The following is a 17,568-nucleotide window of genomic DNA, read 5'->3' as shown; positions in this document are numbered from 1 at the left end:
CACCTACACCGACACAGCCGAGCCCGAACCCACCGCCTCTGCCGCCCGAATAACGCCACGCGATAGAGCTGTTCCACAACCCATCACTCACCCCGCTACCCTATCTCTTCCTCTTACCTTTCTTCGTCGACGCACGCCACTACGCTCTACTTGTATTTCTTTTTAATTTTCTTGCGTGGAAGAGAATAGAATTACTTATACCTTGTTGGGATAGGACTGAAAAGTCCCTTTACATCCGCAGTCTAACCAAGGTCTTAATATTTTGACGTATTATGGGGAACATGTTTTACAGTTATAGCCTTATAAACAAACTTGATTAAAAAAAAAATTGGAAGAGCTTTGGTTGGGTGGAAGAGCAATGAAAAAACTGCTATATTAGACTCATGTGGTCTGTGTCGTAGCGTGCCCAAGCCCATCTTGCAGTATGTCCCTCATCAGGTGGGCAATTCCCCTTTGGGCTAACCTATAGTCCGTATCCCTCCCTTAATACTTTTGTCACCATTTTTTTTTTTTTTTTATTTAAACAAGGCAAGGTTTGATTTGCATATTTGTATACTTTTCCTATGGAACATATGACCTTGTTTAGTCTGCGGGAGTAAAGGGACTTTTCAGTCTCATTCTGGTAGGATAAACAAGGTATGTTCTATTGTAGTCTATAAAATACCTGTGTTTTTCCATCAGGAGTTACACGAGCGGCTACAGCGGGAAGAGGCAGAGAAGCACAACAGCCGCAGTGGCGCCTTACGGGTGCAGGGGTTTGCGAGGAAGTCTCTCTCCCAGTGCAGCAGCAGTGAGAGCAAATCAGTGGGGGACGGCGATAAGGAAGGGGAGGACAAGGTAAAGATATTCCTTGCGCGCGACGCCACCATACGGGAACTCCTCGAGCAAGCTTTTGATGTAAGTTGTGATTTCTCTCGAGATTTGACTTTTTTCTGTCTTCTTCTTTTGATCGGGCTATTGCCCAGTTTGGGATTTTTTTCTCAATTATTTATTCATATTTTATTGGGTTTATTGTCACTCAAAAGATAAACGCACTAAAATATGATGTCTGGCTAGGGGACGTTAAACAGGGAGTAGACCAGCTTAGTCTGGCTGGGGGACTTTAAACAGGGAGTATACCAGCCTGAATTTCCCTTGCTAAAGAAATAGTGCGAAGGGCATCCACTCGTAAAATTTGTAGCCAAAACCAAATGTCAGCCCAAAGCAGTTACCCTAGTTAGGGCTGATTGAGAGGCTGGCGGAAAACGCCGACCCCGTCGGTACACGGGAAAAGGCGAAGACAAAGAAGAAGATTATATTAATATTTGTACAAATCTATTATAATTTCAGATGCTCAACATGAAAGAGGTAACCACTCTGGATCAGTGTCGACTGGTTAAGGTGGACCGATATCGTAGTACGTATGAACCTCTAGAGAACCCTGACGACCTAGTAGAGGAGGTATTGGAGGGGAGCAGTGGAGGAGCCAAGCTGAAATCTAGACGGGTACCGTTCGATATGTTACTGGAGTATAAGCAGCCCGATGATGAATTCAAAACCTACGTGCCTGGATGTAAGTATTTTGTCTACTTCTGTATGTTCGTGTTGATTAACTTATTTCAGATAAACTGTCCTAATTTCATCCAAAACATTTCATCCCTAGCATAGATTAAGGTGTATTAGTAAAGTACATTGCTGATGAGCATTAATGTTTAACAAAATTAAAACAACTTTTTGTTGCTGTAGCGGCTTTAGCTATAGCCGAAAGGTGATGACAAAATAGAGAAAATATCTATTTTATTAGCCATACCAGAGTGATGGTCTCTAACAATGTTTATTTGGCTCTTGCTGAACTACAGTCAACCATCGTGAGGACTTCTAGCCATACCAGAGTGATGGTCTCTAACAATGTTTATTTGGCTCTTGCTGAACTACAGTCAACCATCGTGAGGACTTAGCTTGTTCTTTTCAAGCAGAGAGAATCGTTTGAAACTATCAGCTAGCTAGGCTGGTTAGGGTTAGCTGTTCTTCTCCCTGTTTATAGGACGAGTTGAATAGGAGATTTTCCACTGAGTTGCCCGTCGAAAGGTGAGTTTTTCCCCGATTAGGCACTTAGGTCCGTTCCCACTTTTTCATACTTTGATGAGGCACAGGATTAAAAAGCCAGCCGTTCCGAAAACGAACCTTATCCCTTCAGGATAAAATTCGGCCCGGGTGGTTATCGAACCCGCGACCTAGGGCTTACCAAGTTTCGTTTTTATTTTAATTAGAATAGAATATAATGCTTGTATATTTGTTGAACAAAGTTTCACAAATTTTACAAAAAGAATGGGTTTATTTTATTTATTTATTTTCAGGTGTCGACTGCGCGAGAAAAGCTGGAAGAAGGCTGGCAAGATTCACCTGGATTCTCAAATAATTGGTAGAGAAGTGATCGTATTCAATCCATGGGAAGTGTTCCTGCAAACCATTGACCGGCCTGAAATCAAGACCGATGAAAACCAAACAGTCCTCAGCACAAGACGGTATCAGCCTGATAGCGATGTCCTGGATAAAATAGAAGAAATAGTCATCGAAGATATCACCTTAGCCAATATTAAAACCGAGGTAAGATTCCCTTACTTTCCTTATCCGTGAGATTACGGTGTTGGAAGAATTGTAGGTTTAAAAGTTTACCCATGAGACATCCTGAACCCAGAGGTAAGATTGTCCCAATTAGTGAAATGAGTAAACGAAGTCATTTTGCATTTAGTATTTATTGAAAAATTATAGATTTTGCACACAAAAAAAGAAAAATTTTGCATTTAGTATTTATTGAAAAAGGAAAGATTTTGCGAAAAAAAAAAAAAAAAAAGCAAGCAAGCAATGTAGTAACCATAACATAGGGACCAATGTGTGTGTAATCATGTAATGCGATGTCCTAGGACTCAAAATCCAGACTAGACGATTCAAAGGAACCATAGCCTTACGTAAGAAACACACTACCATCACGTCACGTGAGCTCATGTGACGTGATAGTAGTATGGCTCTCCTGAACGAGATGACCTACAATATTCTGGGAAAACTTTGAACTACATCTTTCTGACTCCCCATGAGCTCACGTGACGTGACATGCTGATAGTGTGTTTCCACCTGTACGGTAATAACTTTGAAATATGTACAAATGTTACATAATTATACTATGTTGAGTTTGTTTTTCATTTTTTTTCTTTCTCTTTTTATCCTTAGTTGATACCTAAGTCAGGCCCAATCTTTTGGCATAGAATATAAACTATCATTTGGAAAGCTTGAATGAGTGACAACTAAATCTCCAAATATGCATCCCCTTTTTATTTTATTTTTTCTAGTCATATTTATTGCGAAATTTTTAATCTTTCGACCCTTTAATATTTTACTGTCTGAATTTGTTGAGAGTTAGATAAGGAAATCTAAGGTTCCTTTTTTGAGGAAATACACGGTTTTCTTTATAAAAGTGAGTTTGAGGAGTTATGTATGTGAATTAAGTCAGTCTTAGATTATTTTCACATTTTTTTCTTTGTACTCTAACTCCACTGTTGTCTTTTTTTAGAAGACTTCCTGTCTATTCCTTCATTCTTTTCCTACCTAATAGGAAGTTTCTACCTAATGTTTTTTTATCCAGTGTTTTTCTATGAAGATCATATAAGAGATTGTTTGAAATGGCACTGATTAAATTGTGGAAACTATCGAAATTCTACCAAAAGCTAATGGTCTATTTCTTACTTTTGTCAAATGTGCCACAACTTCAACACCCCCTTGTCAGGTTTAGTCAAAGCCTTTGGAATCAGTTTAGGTCGGGGCCTACCACGTTAAGGGAACAGAGGATTGAAATTAAACTGAGGTTGAGCTCTAGCTAAAGGTGGTCAATCTTAGGCCCATGTTAAATCGACTTGGTACGCCTCGCCCTTAGACAAGGGACTAATGGCGAAATTAGATCTTCAAATGTATTCAAGGGGTTGCTGTTATATTACATTTGGATCTGAATCGCTCAGTTGAGAAGCTGTTTTGATTGAGCAAAAAGATTATTATTATTTTAAATAGAAATGACAAAAGTTGTGGTATCAACAAAAATGTCGAAAGGCTCTCAGTTTCACAACATTATTCAGGTTCTCTGATTCTATTGCTCCAGAAGTAGTTCTTTTATTCCTATTAATCCTAATACTCTCTTATTCTTCCCCCGCACACACTAGGTAAGATGCGGGACTACGTCAAGTGTCTGGAGTGCGGGACCGAGAAGTCTCGTGAGGATACGTTCCTGGATATCCCGCTCCCCGTACGTCCGTTCGGGTCCTCCGTAGCGTACGGCGACATTATCGAGGCTATGCGTGCGTTTGTCCGCCCGGAAACCCTGGACGGAGCCAACCAGTATTTCTGCGACAAGTGCGGGAAAAAGTGCGACGCGCACAAGGGCCTCAAGTTCACCGAGTTTCCGTACTTGTTGACGCTTCACCTGATGCGGTTCGATTTCGACTACAGCACGATGCACCGGATTAAACTCAATGACAAGTGAGTTTTTTTTCGTTTGTTTTTTTGTTTTTGTAACTGTACCCTTATGTTAAGGCAGTCTCTTTTTGATCCCTTATGTGCTGCGTCCATTTTTGTTTAGGACTCTTGCACTGTATAACTGTACCCTATTCAGGTTGGGTGAGATTAATGTGCAGAGGCGGGTAGCTCGCCGAATGAAGGCTAAAATCCCAGTCATTAAAAACCAGAGTAAAGGGACTTTTCAGTCCTATGCTGGCAGTATAAACAAGGTATTTTATTTCATTAAACCCCAGGGTTGAATGCTAGAGTTTGTCCCAGGCAAAAATGTCTTCATTTTTTTTTCGCTCTTTTTGTAATTTATCGCATTTGTTTACATTGAATTATAAAATGTAAAGGGTCTAAATAAATGTTAAACAAAATAACTTCTTTCTTTTTTTTTTTCGTTTGTTTTTTTTTGTTTTGTTTTTGTTTTTTTTTTTTTACTTAACTGTACCCTTATGTTAAGGCGGTCTCTTTTTAATCCCTTATGTGCTGCGTCCATTTCAGTTTAGGACTCTTGCACTGTGTAACTGTACCCTATTCAGGTTGGGTGAGGTTAATGTGCAGAGGCAGGTAGCTCGCCGAATGAAGGGTAAGACCCCAGTCACTAAAATCCAGAGTAAAGAGACTTTTCAGTCCTATGTTTTTTTTGTAACTGTACCCTTATGTTAAGGTGGTCTCTTTTTGATCCCTTATGTGCTGCGTCCATTTTAGTTTAGAACTCTTGCACTGTGTAACTGTACCCTATTTAGGTTGGGTGAGGTTAATGTGCAGAGGCGGGTAGCTCGCCAAATGAAGGGTAAAACCCCAGTCACTAAAAACCAGAGTAAAGGGACTTTTCAGTCCTATGCTGGCAGTATAAACAAGGTATTCTATTCTATTAAACCCCAGGGTTGAATGCTAGAGTTTGTCCACAGGCAAAAATGTCTTAATTTTTTTCGCTCTTTTTGTAATTTATCGTATTTGTTTACATTGAATTATAAAATGTAAAGTGTCTAAATAAATGTTAAACAAAATAACCTCTTTCTTCAATACATATACGTATGTAATTTTCATACCAATCTGTATTGTTGTAATACATATACGTATGTAATTTTCATACCAATCTGTATTGTTGTTTCACCATTTATGGCAACATTTTTGGGACCGAAAGAAAGATTAACCTTTAGCTATTTTTGGAACCCCTAAACTTAAAGGACAATCAAAGTCCATCTCATGGTTCTTCCACAAGAATAACAAAAGATGATTTTCCATTTCAGATTTTCGTATGTTTCAACAAAATGGACCAAGATCCAGAGGTGGAGTTCGAAAAGTCCACCATGTACAGTATTATACAGAGAATAGCCAATACCATACGTCTAACTGTGCATCTGCCTGACGTAGATCCAGGTAATTATTAGATATCTCTATTATTATTTGGGGTTGGTTGGGGGAGAGTTTGATACAGGGAATTGTAACTGCTAAGGTCTTATAGTCCCGAATGCGAAGCTAAAAGGAAGACAGTATAGGATAAAGCCAGCCGTTCCGAGAACGAACCTTTTCTGTTTGGGATGAAATCCGCTCTGGGCAGGAATCGAACCTTGTGACCTAGCGCTTACAAGGGAGGCGCGCTACCCTCCAAGCTAACTAGGCTGGCGAGAAAGAAATCATTTCATGTCACGGTTTCTAGACTGTGAAATGGACTCCCTACCTCAGTCTGGAACTTCACTACATTTGGTAGCTTCAAGGCAGTGGATCGATTTGAAGTGGTCGCATTGATTGCGCCCCAAATTTTGAGAATTGCGTCCTTCGATTTGAAGTGGTCGTATTGATTGCGCCCCAAAATCTGAGAATTGCTTTCCAAATTCTGAGAATTGCGTACTTCGATTTGAAGTGATCGCATGATTGCGTTCCTCAAATTCTGAGAATTACGTCCTTCGATTTGAAGTGGTTGCATGATTGCGTACCTCAAATTCTGAGACTTGCGTCCTCCAATATGAAGTGATCGCATGATTGCGTGCCTCAAATTCTGAGAATTGCGTCCTTCGATTTGAAGTGGTCTCATGATTACGTCGCTATTCCCGAGAATTACGCCTTCTGTTTTGAAAACCAAGTGAATGTGGGTCTCAGCTCAGTACGTACTGCATTGTAAGACCTGTGTTGGGAAATGATAGGAACTAGGGACCTATATTATACCTATCTGAAGATGAAAACAGAACTTGCGCGAAATTTCGCTGAGTTTCAATTGAAGATTCTGTTGAAAATGTAAAAGACCTATATTATACCTATCTGAAGATGAAAACAGAACTTGCGCGAAATTCCGCTCAGTTTCAATTGAAGATTCTGTTGAAAATGTAAAAGTTAGTTTTATTTATACCTAATTTTAGATAGTACTTATATATTTTTGTTCAAAAATCCAAAAACTCCATTTAAATACCTTTAAATTTTAATAAAAAGCCACGCTATGTGTACGTGGATTTTTAAGTGACTACACTTGGGTGGACTGAAGTAAAATAACAGTTTATTTATACCTAATTTTAGATATTACTTATATATTTTTGTTCAAAAATCCAAAAACTCCATTTAAATACCTTTAAATTTTAATAAATGCCACGCTATGTGTACGTGGATTTTTAAGTGACTACACTTGGGTGGACTGAAGTAAAATAACAGTATTGACTATTGAACTTTCTCAACCCAAAGTATCAGTCCATGATGCATGATACATATTTAAATTGATTCTATGTCAATGTTGGTTCAAGGTAATGAGGGTTTAACTTTGAAATATGTACAAATGTTACATAATTATACTATGTTGAGTTTGTTTTTCAATTGAACTTTCTCAACCCAAAGTATCAGTCCATGATGCATGATACATATTTAAATTGATTCTATGTCAATGTTGGTTCAAGGTAATGATGGTTTAACTTTGAAATATGTACAAATGTTACATAATTATACTATGTTCAGTTTGTTTTTCATTTGGTTCAAGGTAATGAGGGTTTAACTTTGAAATATGTACAAATGTTACATAATTATACTATGTTGAGTTTGTTTTTCATTTTTTTTCTTTCTCTTTTTATCCTTAGTTGATACCTAAGTCAGGCCCAATCTTTTGGCATAGAATATAAACTATCATTTGGAAAGCTTGAATGAGTGGCAACTAAATCTCCAAATATGCATCCCCTTTTTATTTTATTTTTTCTAGTCATATTTATTGCGAAATTTTTAATCTTTCGACCCTTTAATATTTTACTGTCTGAATTTGTTGAGAGTTAGATAAGGAAATCTAAGGTTCCTTTTTTGAGGAAATACACGGTTTTCTTTATATGTAAAAGTGAGTTTGAGGAGTTATGTATGTGAATTAAGTCAGTCTCAGATTATTTTCACATTTTTTTTTCTTTGTACTCTAACTCCACTGTTGTCTTTTTTTTTTAGAAGACTTCCTGTCTATTCCTTCATTCTTTTCCTACCTAATAGGAAGTTTCTACCTAATGTTTTTTTATCCAGTGTTTTTCTATGAAGATCACATAAGAGATTGTTTGAAATGGCACTGATTAAATTGTGGAAACTATCGAAATTCTACCAAAAGCTAATGGTCTACTTCTTACTTTTGTCAAATGTGCCACAACTTCAACACCCCCTTGTCAGGTTTAGCCAAAGCCTTTGGAATCAGTTTAGGTCGAGGCCTACCAAGTTAAGGGAACAGAGGATTGAAATTAAACTGAGGTTGAGCTCTAGCTAAAGGTGGTCAATCTTAGGCCCATGTTAAATCGACTAGGTATGCCTCGCCCTTTCAAGGGGTTGCTGTTATATTAATTGTAGCTATACTTTTTCTAGTATTTTTATTTTCTTCTAAACTTCCGACAGCTACCTACTTTTCTATTCGACTTCCTTGCAATGTGGTGTTGGTTTGACTGACTTTTAAAAAGTGTCCTAGTGGGGCAATTATGGAAAGTAAAAAAAAAAAAATGCACCTATGTGATTTTTCTAACCTATCTTATCTTTGTTCTAATCTAATGTATACCTACATTTTGGTCTATTTCAGATTGATTACTTCTACGGTACATCAGCACCGAGGAAGGTGAGTTCATATTTCTTACCTATTTATGTAATGTTCAATTGTCCATACCAATCTGTATTGTTGTATCACCATTTATGGCAGTATTTTTGGGGCAAAAAGAGAGGTTCACCTCTAGCTATTTTTGGAAACCCCTAAACTTAAAGGAAAATCAAAGTCCAACTCATGGTTCTTCCACAAGAATAAAACACAAGATGATTTTTCTGTTTCAGATTTTCGTATGTTTCAACAAAATGGACCAAGATCCAGAGGTAGAGTTCGAAAAGTCTACCATGTACAGTATTATACAGAGAATAGCCAATACCATACGTCTAACTGTACATCTTCCTGACGTAGATCCAGGTAATTATTAGATATCTCTATTATTATTTGGGGTTGGTTGGGGGAGAGGTTGATACAGGGAATTGGAACTGCGAAGCTAGAAGGAAGACAGGATAGGATAAAGCCAGCCGTTCCGAGAACGAACCTTTTCTGTTTGGGATGAAATGCGCTCTGGGCGGGAATCGAACCTTGCGACCTAGCGCTTACAAGGGAGGCGCGCTACCCTCCAAGCTAAATAGACTGGCGAGAAAGAAATCATTTCATGTCACGGTTTCTAGACTGTGAAATGGACTCCCTACCTCAGTCTGAAACTCCACTACATTTGGTAGCTTCAAGGCAGTGGGGTAGGTAATAATTGTCGGGTATCCAAGTAATTAGATCCTCTACAAAATCTGTTTTTGGGTGTAAGAGCTCCTTTTGGAAAATCCTGCCACATTATAAATGACGCCATAAAAAAGAAGAAGAAGAAGAGAGAAAGAGAAAAACCTTCCAGTTTTCGCTCAAGTAGGTGCCTTCTTTATCAAGTTTTTGCTCAAGTACCTACTTTCTTAACCACCTGATTTTCCCCTCCTCAGACACTCTCACCAAATATCGCATCACTCAGCTGAAGAAGTACACGAATGCGACCTCCGAGTCAGGAGACCAGGTGCCAACCACGGAGGAGCTTGCCTCCCCCTCCCCCGCCATGTTACCTCTCCTCCTCAACTCAGACGTTAACCAATCAGATCAAAGCACGTCCGAAGACAGCAGTCTTACCGATAGTGAAAGGTAATGGTCTGGTAGTGAAAGGTCATCCAGTAGTGAAACTGAAAGTTAAAACCATTTCATGTTTCTGGATCTAATAATCAAAATCTAATATGTAATGATTATCTTAATCTTGAAATTCTTAAACCATTTCTTTAGATCAAAACATATTAATGAGTAAATTATAAATGCCCTTTGTGTGTTGAATTTCTGCCCTATTTCGTCAAAATCAGACAAACTGTTAGAATGTTGTAGTGAAACGAGCGAACCTTTAAACAAATTTCATTTGTTTTTATTTTATTTATTTATTTATTTATTTAGCAAAGTCGTTTTCAGCATTATTACACCTCGCTAAATTTTATGCCTTGTCTTGAACTCGAACCACCAACCTCCAGATCCATTACAGCACTGAGTTTGGTGTTAAAAATGAGGTTGAAAAAAGGGAAATTTGTGTTATGGCATGACACCATTAGAATGATTCAGATGGTGTTTAGATCCTATGTTTTAACAAGATATTCCTTTCATTTCCCCAGGACACTGATGGGTGATGATCCTGATGAATCTCGTGATGACCTCATGCCTAGTGAAGGTCATATTCAAGACCTTGACCTTGACACCAATATGACCTTGAGCACGACAAGTACCACCTCAGGTAAGCCCAACACTCTTGATAGATAGATAAATAAATAATAGACTGTTGATCGGAAGGTAACCACTAAGCGAGGTTAACGCTCGAGGTGTTCTCTAACTCTAACATCTAACCCTTAAAGCTCCAATGATCAAATTCTCAAATAAATGAGGGTAAAATACTATGCCTCAGCTGGGGTCGAACCCGCACCATCTTTACCATCCATGCGCCTTGACCACTACGCCATCGAGGCAGGAATAACCCCTGTTTCACTGATTATCTTCTTTATGGCATAACTTCAGTTTGAATAACGTGATATTTTTACTTTTTCGTTTTCTTCTCACAGGTAAACTGGGTGTACCAAGTATATGTCTGACTTCCACACCGTCTCGCCATTACGACGATGAAGATGAACAAGACAAAATGGAACGCGCGCTACGGACCACCCTGTTTAAACATTTCAAAGTTCTCGACGCTAACTTTAATGCCAATATTACTATTGATAGACCACGTGAGTATGAGTGTTTCACCGCCGTTTTTATTTCGTAGCAATGAAACAACTGCTACATTAGACACGTGTGGTCTGTGTCGTAGCATGCCCATCCTGCAGTATGTCTCTCATCAGATAGTGATAGGCGATAAGAGACACAATACTTATCATTTAGGTGCTGGATCAACACGAGAACAACAGAAATTGACCCGTTGAAATATTTGCAATCAAAAATCTAGGACAAATTTTTGTCGATGGTGGGATTCGAACCTGGGACTTTCTTTTTTTTTTTTTTTTTTTTTTTTTTTAATTTAGAAAAGTTTCCCGCATTAATATACTTAGGTACCTCGACATTCATTACATTACTGAGTTTGGTGATAAATATAAGGTTAAGAAAAAGCTTTTTTATGGTATGGCATGCCATTACTAGAATTATTCAAATTGTTTTTAGATTCTATGTTCTAAATTCTAAGCTAAGTAGATATTCGTTTCATTTCCCCAGGACACTGATGGGTGATGATCCTGATGAATCTCGTGATGACCTCATGCCTAGTGAAGGTCATATTCAAGACCTTGACCTTGACACCAATATGACCTTGAGCACGACAAGTACCACCTCAGGTAAGCTTAACACTAAATATTGTTGATCAGAAAATAACCACTAAGCGAGGTTAACGCTCGAGGCGTTCTCTAACATCTAACCCTTAGAGCTCCAACGATCAAATTCTCAAATAAATGAGGGTAAAATACTATACCTCAGCTGGGGTCGAACCCCCACCATCTTTACCATCCATGCGCCTTGACCACTACGCCATCGAGCCAGGAATAACCCCTGTTTCACTGATTATCTTCTTTATGGCATAACTTCAGTTTGAATAACGTGATATTTTTTGTTTTCTCCTCAAGGCAGATAGACAAGGAGCGAAACGTTCAGGCGATAGCCAAGGATGAGTTTCCACAACATATCAAGGTATTTCTTTTTAATTTTCTTGCGTGGAAGAGAATAGAATTACTTATACCTTGTATATCCTGCTGGGATAGGACTGAAAAGTCCCTTTACACCCGCAGTCTAACCAAGGTCTTAATATTTCGACGTATTAGACTTCCACACCGTCTCGCCATTACGACGATGAAGATGAACAAGACAAAATGGAACGCGCGCTACGGACCACCCTGTTTAAACATTTCAAAGTTCTCGACGCTAACTTTAATGCCAATATCACTATTGATAGACCACGTGAGTATAAACCGTAAAAAAAAAGATGAGTGTTTCACCGCCCGCCGTTTTTATTTCGTAGCAATGAAACAACTGCTACATTGGACGCGTGTGTCGTAGCATGATCACCCCGTAGTATACCCCTCATCAGATGGGCGATAAGAGACACAATACTTCCCATTTAGGTGCTGGGTCAACACGAGAACACCAAAAAGTGACTCGTTGAAATATTTACAATCGAAAATCTAGGACAAATTTTTGTCGATGGTGGGATTCGAACCCGGGACTTTCTACATATTTACTTCTGCTTGTTTTCACAGAACTTATGATCGAGATCGACAAAAGGACCACGACTGCCTACCTCATGAAACATCTGGAGCCCTATGTCCGAGTGCCTAGCTGTAACTTCTGCATTTGTACGTACGACCTGCATGAGACAGAACTCAAGCTAACCAATACCATGGAGAATCTGACAGATGGAGAAGTAAGCAATGTTTTTATTATTATTTTTTTTTTTTTCTCAAGAGGTTTTATAGAGGAAACTGTTACAGCGGAGGTCCTATCGTCTTGAAAGAGAGAAGGGGGATAGAAAGAACAAACCTTACCTGTTTAGGATGAAGTTCGTGCCGGGCGGGAAACGATCGATCCCCGCGCCTGGACCGTTCTAGCACTTCTTATTCGCCTTGTACTGTATACAGACGGAGTCGGCGTTTTTCGTCAGCCTCTCAATCAGGCCTAACTGGGTGATTGCTTTGGGCTGACATTTGGTTTCGGCTACAAATTTTACGAGTGGATGCCCTTCGCACACCTTTGCTATTTCTTCAGCAAGGCAGCCTGGTATACTCCCTGTTTAAAGTCCCCTAGCCAGACTAAGCTGGTCTACTCCCTGTTTTACGTCCTCCAGCCAGACAAAATATGATAATAAGTAATGACAAATATTAAATTCCCTGCAGGTAATCACGGTGAAGTTGAAGCGCGTTCTGCAGGAAGGCGAATATCAAATGAAAGTGTACCGCCATCAGGAAGACAAAGATCCTCAGTTCCTACACGAGCATATTATTAGCAAGGGACAATCAATAGGCGATATCAAGACGGAAATAGTGGACGAGTTGAACAGGAGATTTTCCACTGAGTTGCCTGTGGAAAGGTGAGTCTGTGTGAATTTCAGTTCCTACCATATTCAATTCCTATTCTATATTCAGTTCCTACACGAGCACATTATTAGCAAGGGACAATAAATAGGCGATATCAAGACGGAAGGAAATAGTGGACGAGTTGAATAGGAGATTTTCCACTGAGTTGCCCGTCGAAAGGTGAGTTTTTCCCCGATTAGGCACTTAGGTCCGTTCCCACTTTTCCATACTTTGATGACATGAGGCACAGGATATGAAAAAGCCAGCCGTTCCGAAAACGAATCTTATCCCTTAAGGATAAAATCCGCCCCAGGTGGTCATCGAACCCGTGACCTAGCGCTTGCCAAATTTTGTTTTATGTATTATTTTTTTAATATTATTATTTTTAACGTGTTGACCGCTATTTTGATTATTTATTATTATTTTCAGGTGTCGACTGCGCGAGAAAAGCTGGAAGAAGGCTGGCAAGATTCACCTGGATTCTCAAATAATTGGTAGAGAAGTGATCGTATTCAATCCATGGGAAGTGTTCCTGCAAACCATTGACCGGCCTGAAATCAAGACCGATGAAAACCAAACAGTCCTCAGCACAAGACGGTATCAGCCTGATAGCGATGTCCTGGATAAAATAGAAGAAATAGTCATCGAAGATATCACCCTAGCCAATATTAAAGCCGAGGTAAGATTCCCTTGCTTTCCTTGTCCGTGAGATGACGGTGTTGGAAGAATTGTAGGTTTAAAAGTTTACCCATGAGACATCCTGAACCTAGAGGTAAGATTGTCCCAATTAGTGAAATGAGTAAACGAAGTCATTTTACATTTAGTATTTATTGAAAAATTATAGATTTTGCACAAAAAAAAAGAAAAAAAAACAAGCAAGCAATGTAGTAACCATAACATAGGGACTAATATGTCTGTAATGCGATGTCCTAGGACTCAAAATCCAGACTAGACGATTCAAAGGAACCATAGCCTTACGTAAAGAACACACTACTATCACGTAACGTGAGCTCATGTGACGTGACAGTAGTATGGCTCTCCTGAACGAGATGACCTACAGTATTCTGGGAAAACTTTGAACTACATCTTTCTGACTCCCCATGAGCTCACGTGACTTGAGTTTCTGACGTGACGTGACATGATGATAGTGTGTTTCCACCTGTACGGTAACCTTTTCAAATTTTCCTTCAGATCTCCAAAATAAGCGGTATTCCAGTGGAATTCGTGGACACGATTCTGATCCGGGAGACCAGCTTCACCGTGACGTCCGAAATTCTGAGCGATCTTCATCGTCAAGCTTGGAACACGGAGCCGCCGGACTACTTGATCGATGGCAAACTGGTCGTGTATTGGTAAGTGAGACACGACTTGAAATCGGATCAGTTTTTTTTTCTCTTTTTCAAGACTACCTAAGACCTACCACAGTAAGCTCTGCTATTAAAGACCCCTCCCTCGATCGTAGTATTATCCTTTATGATACTAGAGCTACAGGTGAGATTTTTTAAGATGAGTGTTTCACCACCATTTTTATTTTGTAGCAATTAAACAACTGCTTTATTTTGTAGAATTGTTTTCTGTACCATTGTATTCTAGGTATATCTCTTGTTTCTTATGTAGGTAGTGTGTATGGAAAATAGAAGAAAGGCTATGGTGTTATTATGATCTTTCCAGTTTCATGAAATATTTACCTAGGTACTTTAAGTAACTGCTTACCTGGTTTTTCTTTGATTTTTAAAACTCATGTGTGTTTTTCATGGCATTTGAAATACTTTGAACTTCTTATAAATGTACTTTGGACTACTTAAGTTTAAAGGTGTTTATTGATTATTTCTATTTATTTATCCCCCTCAGGTCCAATCAGGAAGGTAGTGATGTCACTTCGGTCTAACATGGTCAGCTGGAATCCAATGGAAGCTTTTGTGTTCACTGCAGCCAATGAGGACTTCAACCTATATTCCTATGACATTAGACAACTCAACTCACCCCTTAATGTACACAAGGATATGACCAGTGCTGTGACTAGTGTGGACTATTCTCCTACAGGTAAGAGCGAGTTTCCATCATGATAGCAAGTGTAGAAAAGTAGTTTTCTTTTGTCTGCAACACCTTGCACATTTTTTTCTAGTATAAACTTAGGGGATAAAAATATATATATATATATAAAACCTATAATCTGGACTTTTCTGAGCAATCATGTGCTGATAGCTGTGAAAAACCAATTCCCCCCATGGGGCCTCCTTAGATGAACAATACCCAGGCTGAGTGGAGTTGGGAAAAGCCACATGATTGTCCAGACATTCACCCTTCTTTATAGGCTTTAATGTATTATTAACAGCTTAACTCCATACACAAAAAGCCCAATCTGAGGCTTAGGTGTAGGGGCTAAATAGCCCTAAAGGATGGGTTAAGCTTCTATGAATTGTTAACTTCAGTGATCCATGAGGAACTGATGTAGACTACTTTCACCATGCTATCAACACATGTAAATAATTTCTGTTATTCTTTTTCTAGGTAGGGAATTTGTTGCGGGTGGTTACGACAAGAGTCTGCGTCTGTACTTGGCTCATCAGGGTCACTCACGAGACATCTACCACACAAAGCGAATGCAACACGTCACGCACACTGTGTGGAGTTTGGACAACAAGTTTGTCATCAGTGCCAGTGACGAGATGAACCTGCGAGTGTGGAAGGCACATGCCTCGGAGAAATTAGGTGAGTACCAAGAGCACTGACTCTCAACCCGGAGGTGCTGGGTTCGAATCCCGGCCAGGGCGGAAATTTTCTAACCAGATTTTTCTGGTCTTGGATAGGCATAAAAATGGGCCTTGAAGTAGTAATGCGAAAGTGGTAGTGAGGTACAATCTTTTTCACTTCTCTTCAATTTCTTCTTTTTTTTTTTGAAAAAAAAAAAAAGAACAGTAGAATAATCTTGCCAGTCTAGTTAGCTTGGAAGGTAGTAAATGTCTGTCTTGTCTGGTCTTGTGTTGTAACCGATAGGTCGTGGGTTCGATTTCCACCTAAAAAAAACCTTATGGTCCTACACCCATAAGGTTAAAAAAAAAATCACAAGATTTATACTATCTTGTCCTCTCTGCGATGTCGGGACGGTAAAATCTCTGTTGTTGAAGTTCCCTCTATCAAACCTATTTAAAAATAAAAATAAAACAAAGCCTTAAACTCATATCATATCAATTACCCATTGCTCCCTTGTCTCATAATCATACCCATTGCTCCCTTTTCCTCAGGTTACGTAAACAACAAGCAGCGTCAGGCTCTGGATTACTCGGAATCTCTTAAGCAGAAGTACGCCCACCACCCGCAAATTCGACGCATCGCGCGGCACAGACAAGTCCCGCGTCATATTTACAACGCGCAAGCTGAACATCGCGCTATTCGATCCAAACAGAAGAGGAAGGAGAGTAACAAGCGAACCCACTCGGCCCCTGGTACTGTACCACAGACGAAGGAAAGACAGAGAGCTGTGGTGAAGGAGATGGAGTGAAAAAAGAGGATAATAAGCTGAACATCGCGCTATTCGATCCAAACAGAAGAGGAAGGAGAGTAACAAGCGAACCCACTCGGCCCCTGGTACTGTACCACAGACAAAGGAAAGAGAGAGAGCTGTGGTGAAGGAGATGGAGTGAAAAAAGGAGATTAATCTATTGCCTTTGCCAAGTTTGGACCGGCTAAATTTTAACCAATCAATGGAGTTAAACGTCGTGCGTGGTTGGTATTTGAACAAGTGAATGAACAGCCTAGCTAGAGGCCCGTTCCTATTTGTCGTGAGTATCATCCGAATTTTTTCCCGAATATCCTTGTAGGCAATGTAATTTAAATGAGAGTGAACGACATCGACAAGTGGGAACGGGCCTTAATAATTGATTGACTAGACACAAGACAGATCACATGTCTTTATTTCTCATGAAACCAGAACCATTTGGTCTTAAACCTGCCTTGCTTTAAATGAGTACCTTCCACAAGTATTCACATACATCTATGTAGGAATTTTCTTCCTAATAATTACCTACTTTGGACCGGCTAAATTTTAACCAATCAATGGAGTTAAACGTCGTGCGTGGTTGGTATTTGAACAAGTGAATGAACAGTCTAAAGGCCGACAAATGGGAACGTCCCATTTGTCGTGAGTTTCATCCCATTTTTTCCCGAATATCCTTGTAAGCAATGTAATTTAAATGAGAGTGAACGACATCGACAAGTGGGAACGGGCCATAATAATTGATTAACTAGACACAAGACAGATCACATGTCTTTATTTCTCATGAAACCAGAACCATTTGTTCTTAAACCTGCCTTGCTTTTAGATGAGTACCTTCCACAAGTACTCACATACATCTATGTAGGAATTTTCTTCCTAATAATTACCTAGAGACAAGTGGGAACGGGCCTTAATAATTGATTAACAAGACACAAGACAGATCACATGTCTTTATTTCT

At 39.3% G+C, this 17,568-nt stretch overlaps 2 protein-coding genes and 1 long non-coding RNA gene across 8 annotated transcripts in view; all 3 read left to right on the top strand.

Annotated features, from left to right (window-relative positions):
• Nucleotides 1–17,365, top strand: part of LOC103513670 (DDB1- and CUL4-associated factor 13) — a 24,077-nt gene extending 6,712 nt beyond the window's left edge. Inside the window, exons 4-8 of one of the 5 annotated variants that reach the window (XM_026826813.1) lie at nt 14,965–15,156; nt 15,625–15,825; nt 16,359–16,496; nt 16,639–16,803; nt 17,156–17,365. In XM_026826813.1, the coding sequence (XP_026682614.1) occupies nt 14,965–15,156; nt 15,625–15,825; nt 16,359–16,496; nt 16,639–16,757 (650 nt within the window). In that variant the 3' untranslated portion in view covers nt 16,758–16,803; nt 17,156–17,365. The other 4 variants (XM_026826812.1, XM_008478517.2, XM_008478515.2 and 1 more) reach the window with 4 other exon arrangements.
• Nucleotides 5,785–14,508, top strand: LOC108252927 (ubiquitin carboxyl-terminal hydrolase 47-like). 2 transcript variants are annotated; one of them, XM_026826809.1, is made up of 9 exons: nt 8,471–8,584; nt 8,794–8,923; nt 9,478–9,670; nt 10,180–10,298; nt 10,621–10,785; nt 12,301–12,464; nt 12,934–13,127; nt 13,543–13,792; nt 14,305–14,508. In XM_026826809.1, exons 2-9 carry the CDS (start codon nt 8,815–8,817, stop codon nt 14,467–14,469), a joined length of 1,359 nt encoding a protein of 452 aa, XP_026682610.1. In that variant the 5' UTR covers nt 8,471–8,584; nt 8,794–8,814; the 3' UTR covers nt 14,470–14,508. The 2 variants fall into 2 exon arrangements, with proteins under 2 accessions (XP_026682609.1, XP_026682610.1); XM_026826808.1 differs by lacking the exons at nt 8,471–8,584; nt 8,794–8,923 and adding an exon at nt 5,785–5,910.
• Nucleotides 7,338–7,977, top strand: LOC113469258. Its single transcript, XR_003392726.1, has 2 exons — nt 7,338–7,412; nt 7,493–7,977. It is a non-coding gene; the product is annotated as an uncharacterized LOC113469258 (long non-coding RNA).
• Nucleotides 17,366–17,568: the final 203 nt, after the last annotated feature.

This window comes from Diaphorina citri, unplaced genomic scaffold, assembly GCF_000475195.1.
Source record: "Diaphorina citri unplaced genomic scaffold, Diaci psyllid genome assembly version 1.1 scaffold1007, whole genome shotgun sequence".
In the NCBI taxonomy this organism is placed as follows: domain Eukaryota; kingdom Metazoa; phylum Arthropoda; class Insecta; order Hemiptera; family Psyllidae; genus Diaphorina; species Diaphorina citri.
Note: the sequence above shows the minus strand (reverse complement) of the source record. Positions and strands in the feature narration are given on the sequence as shown.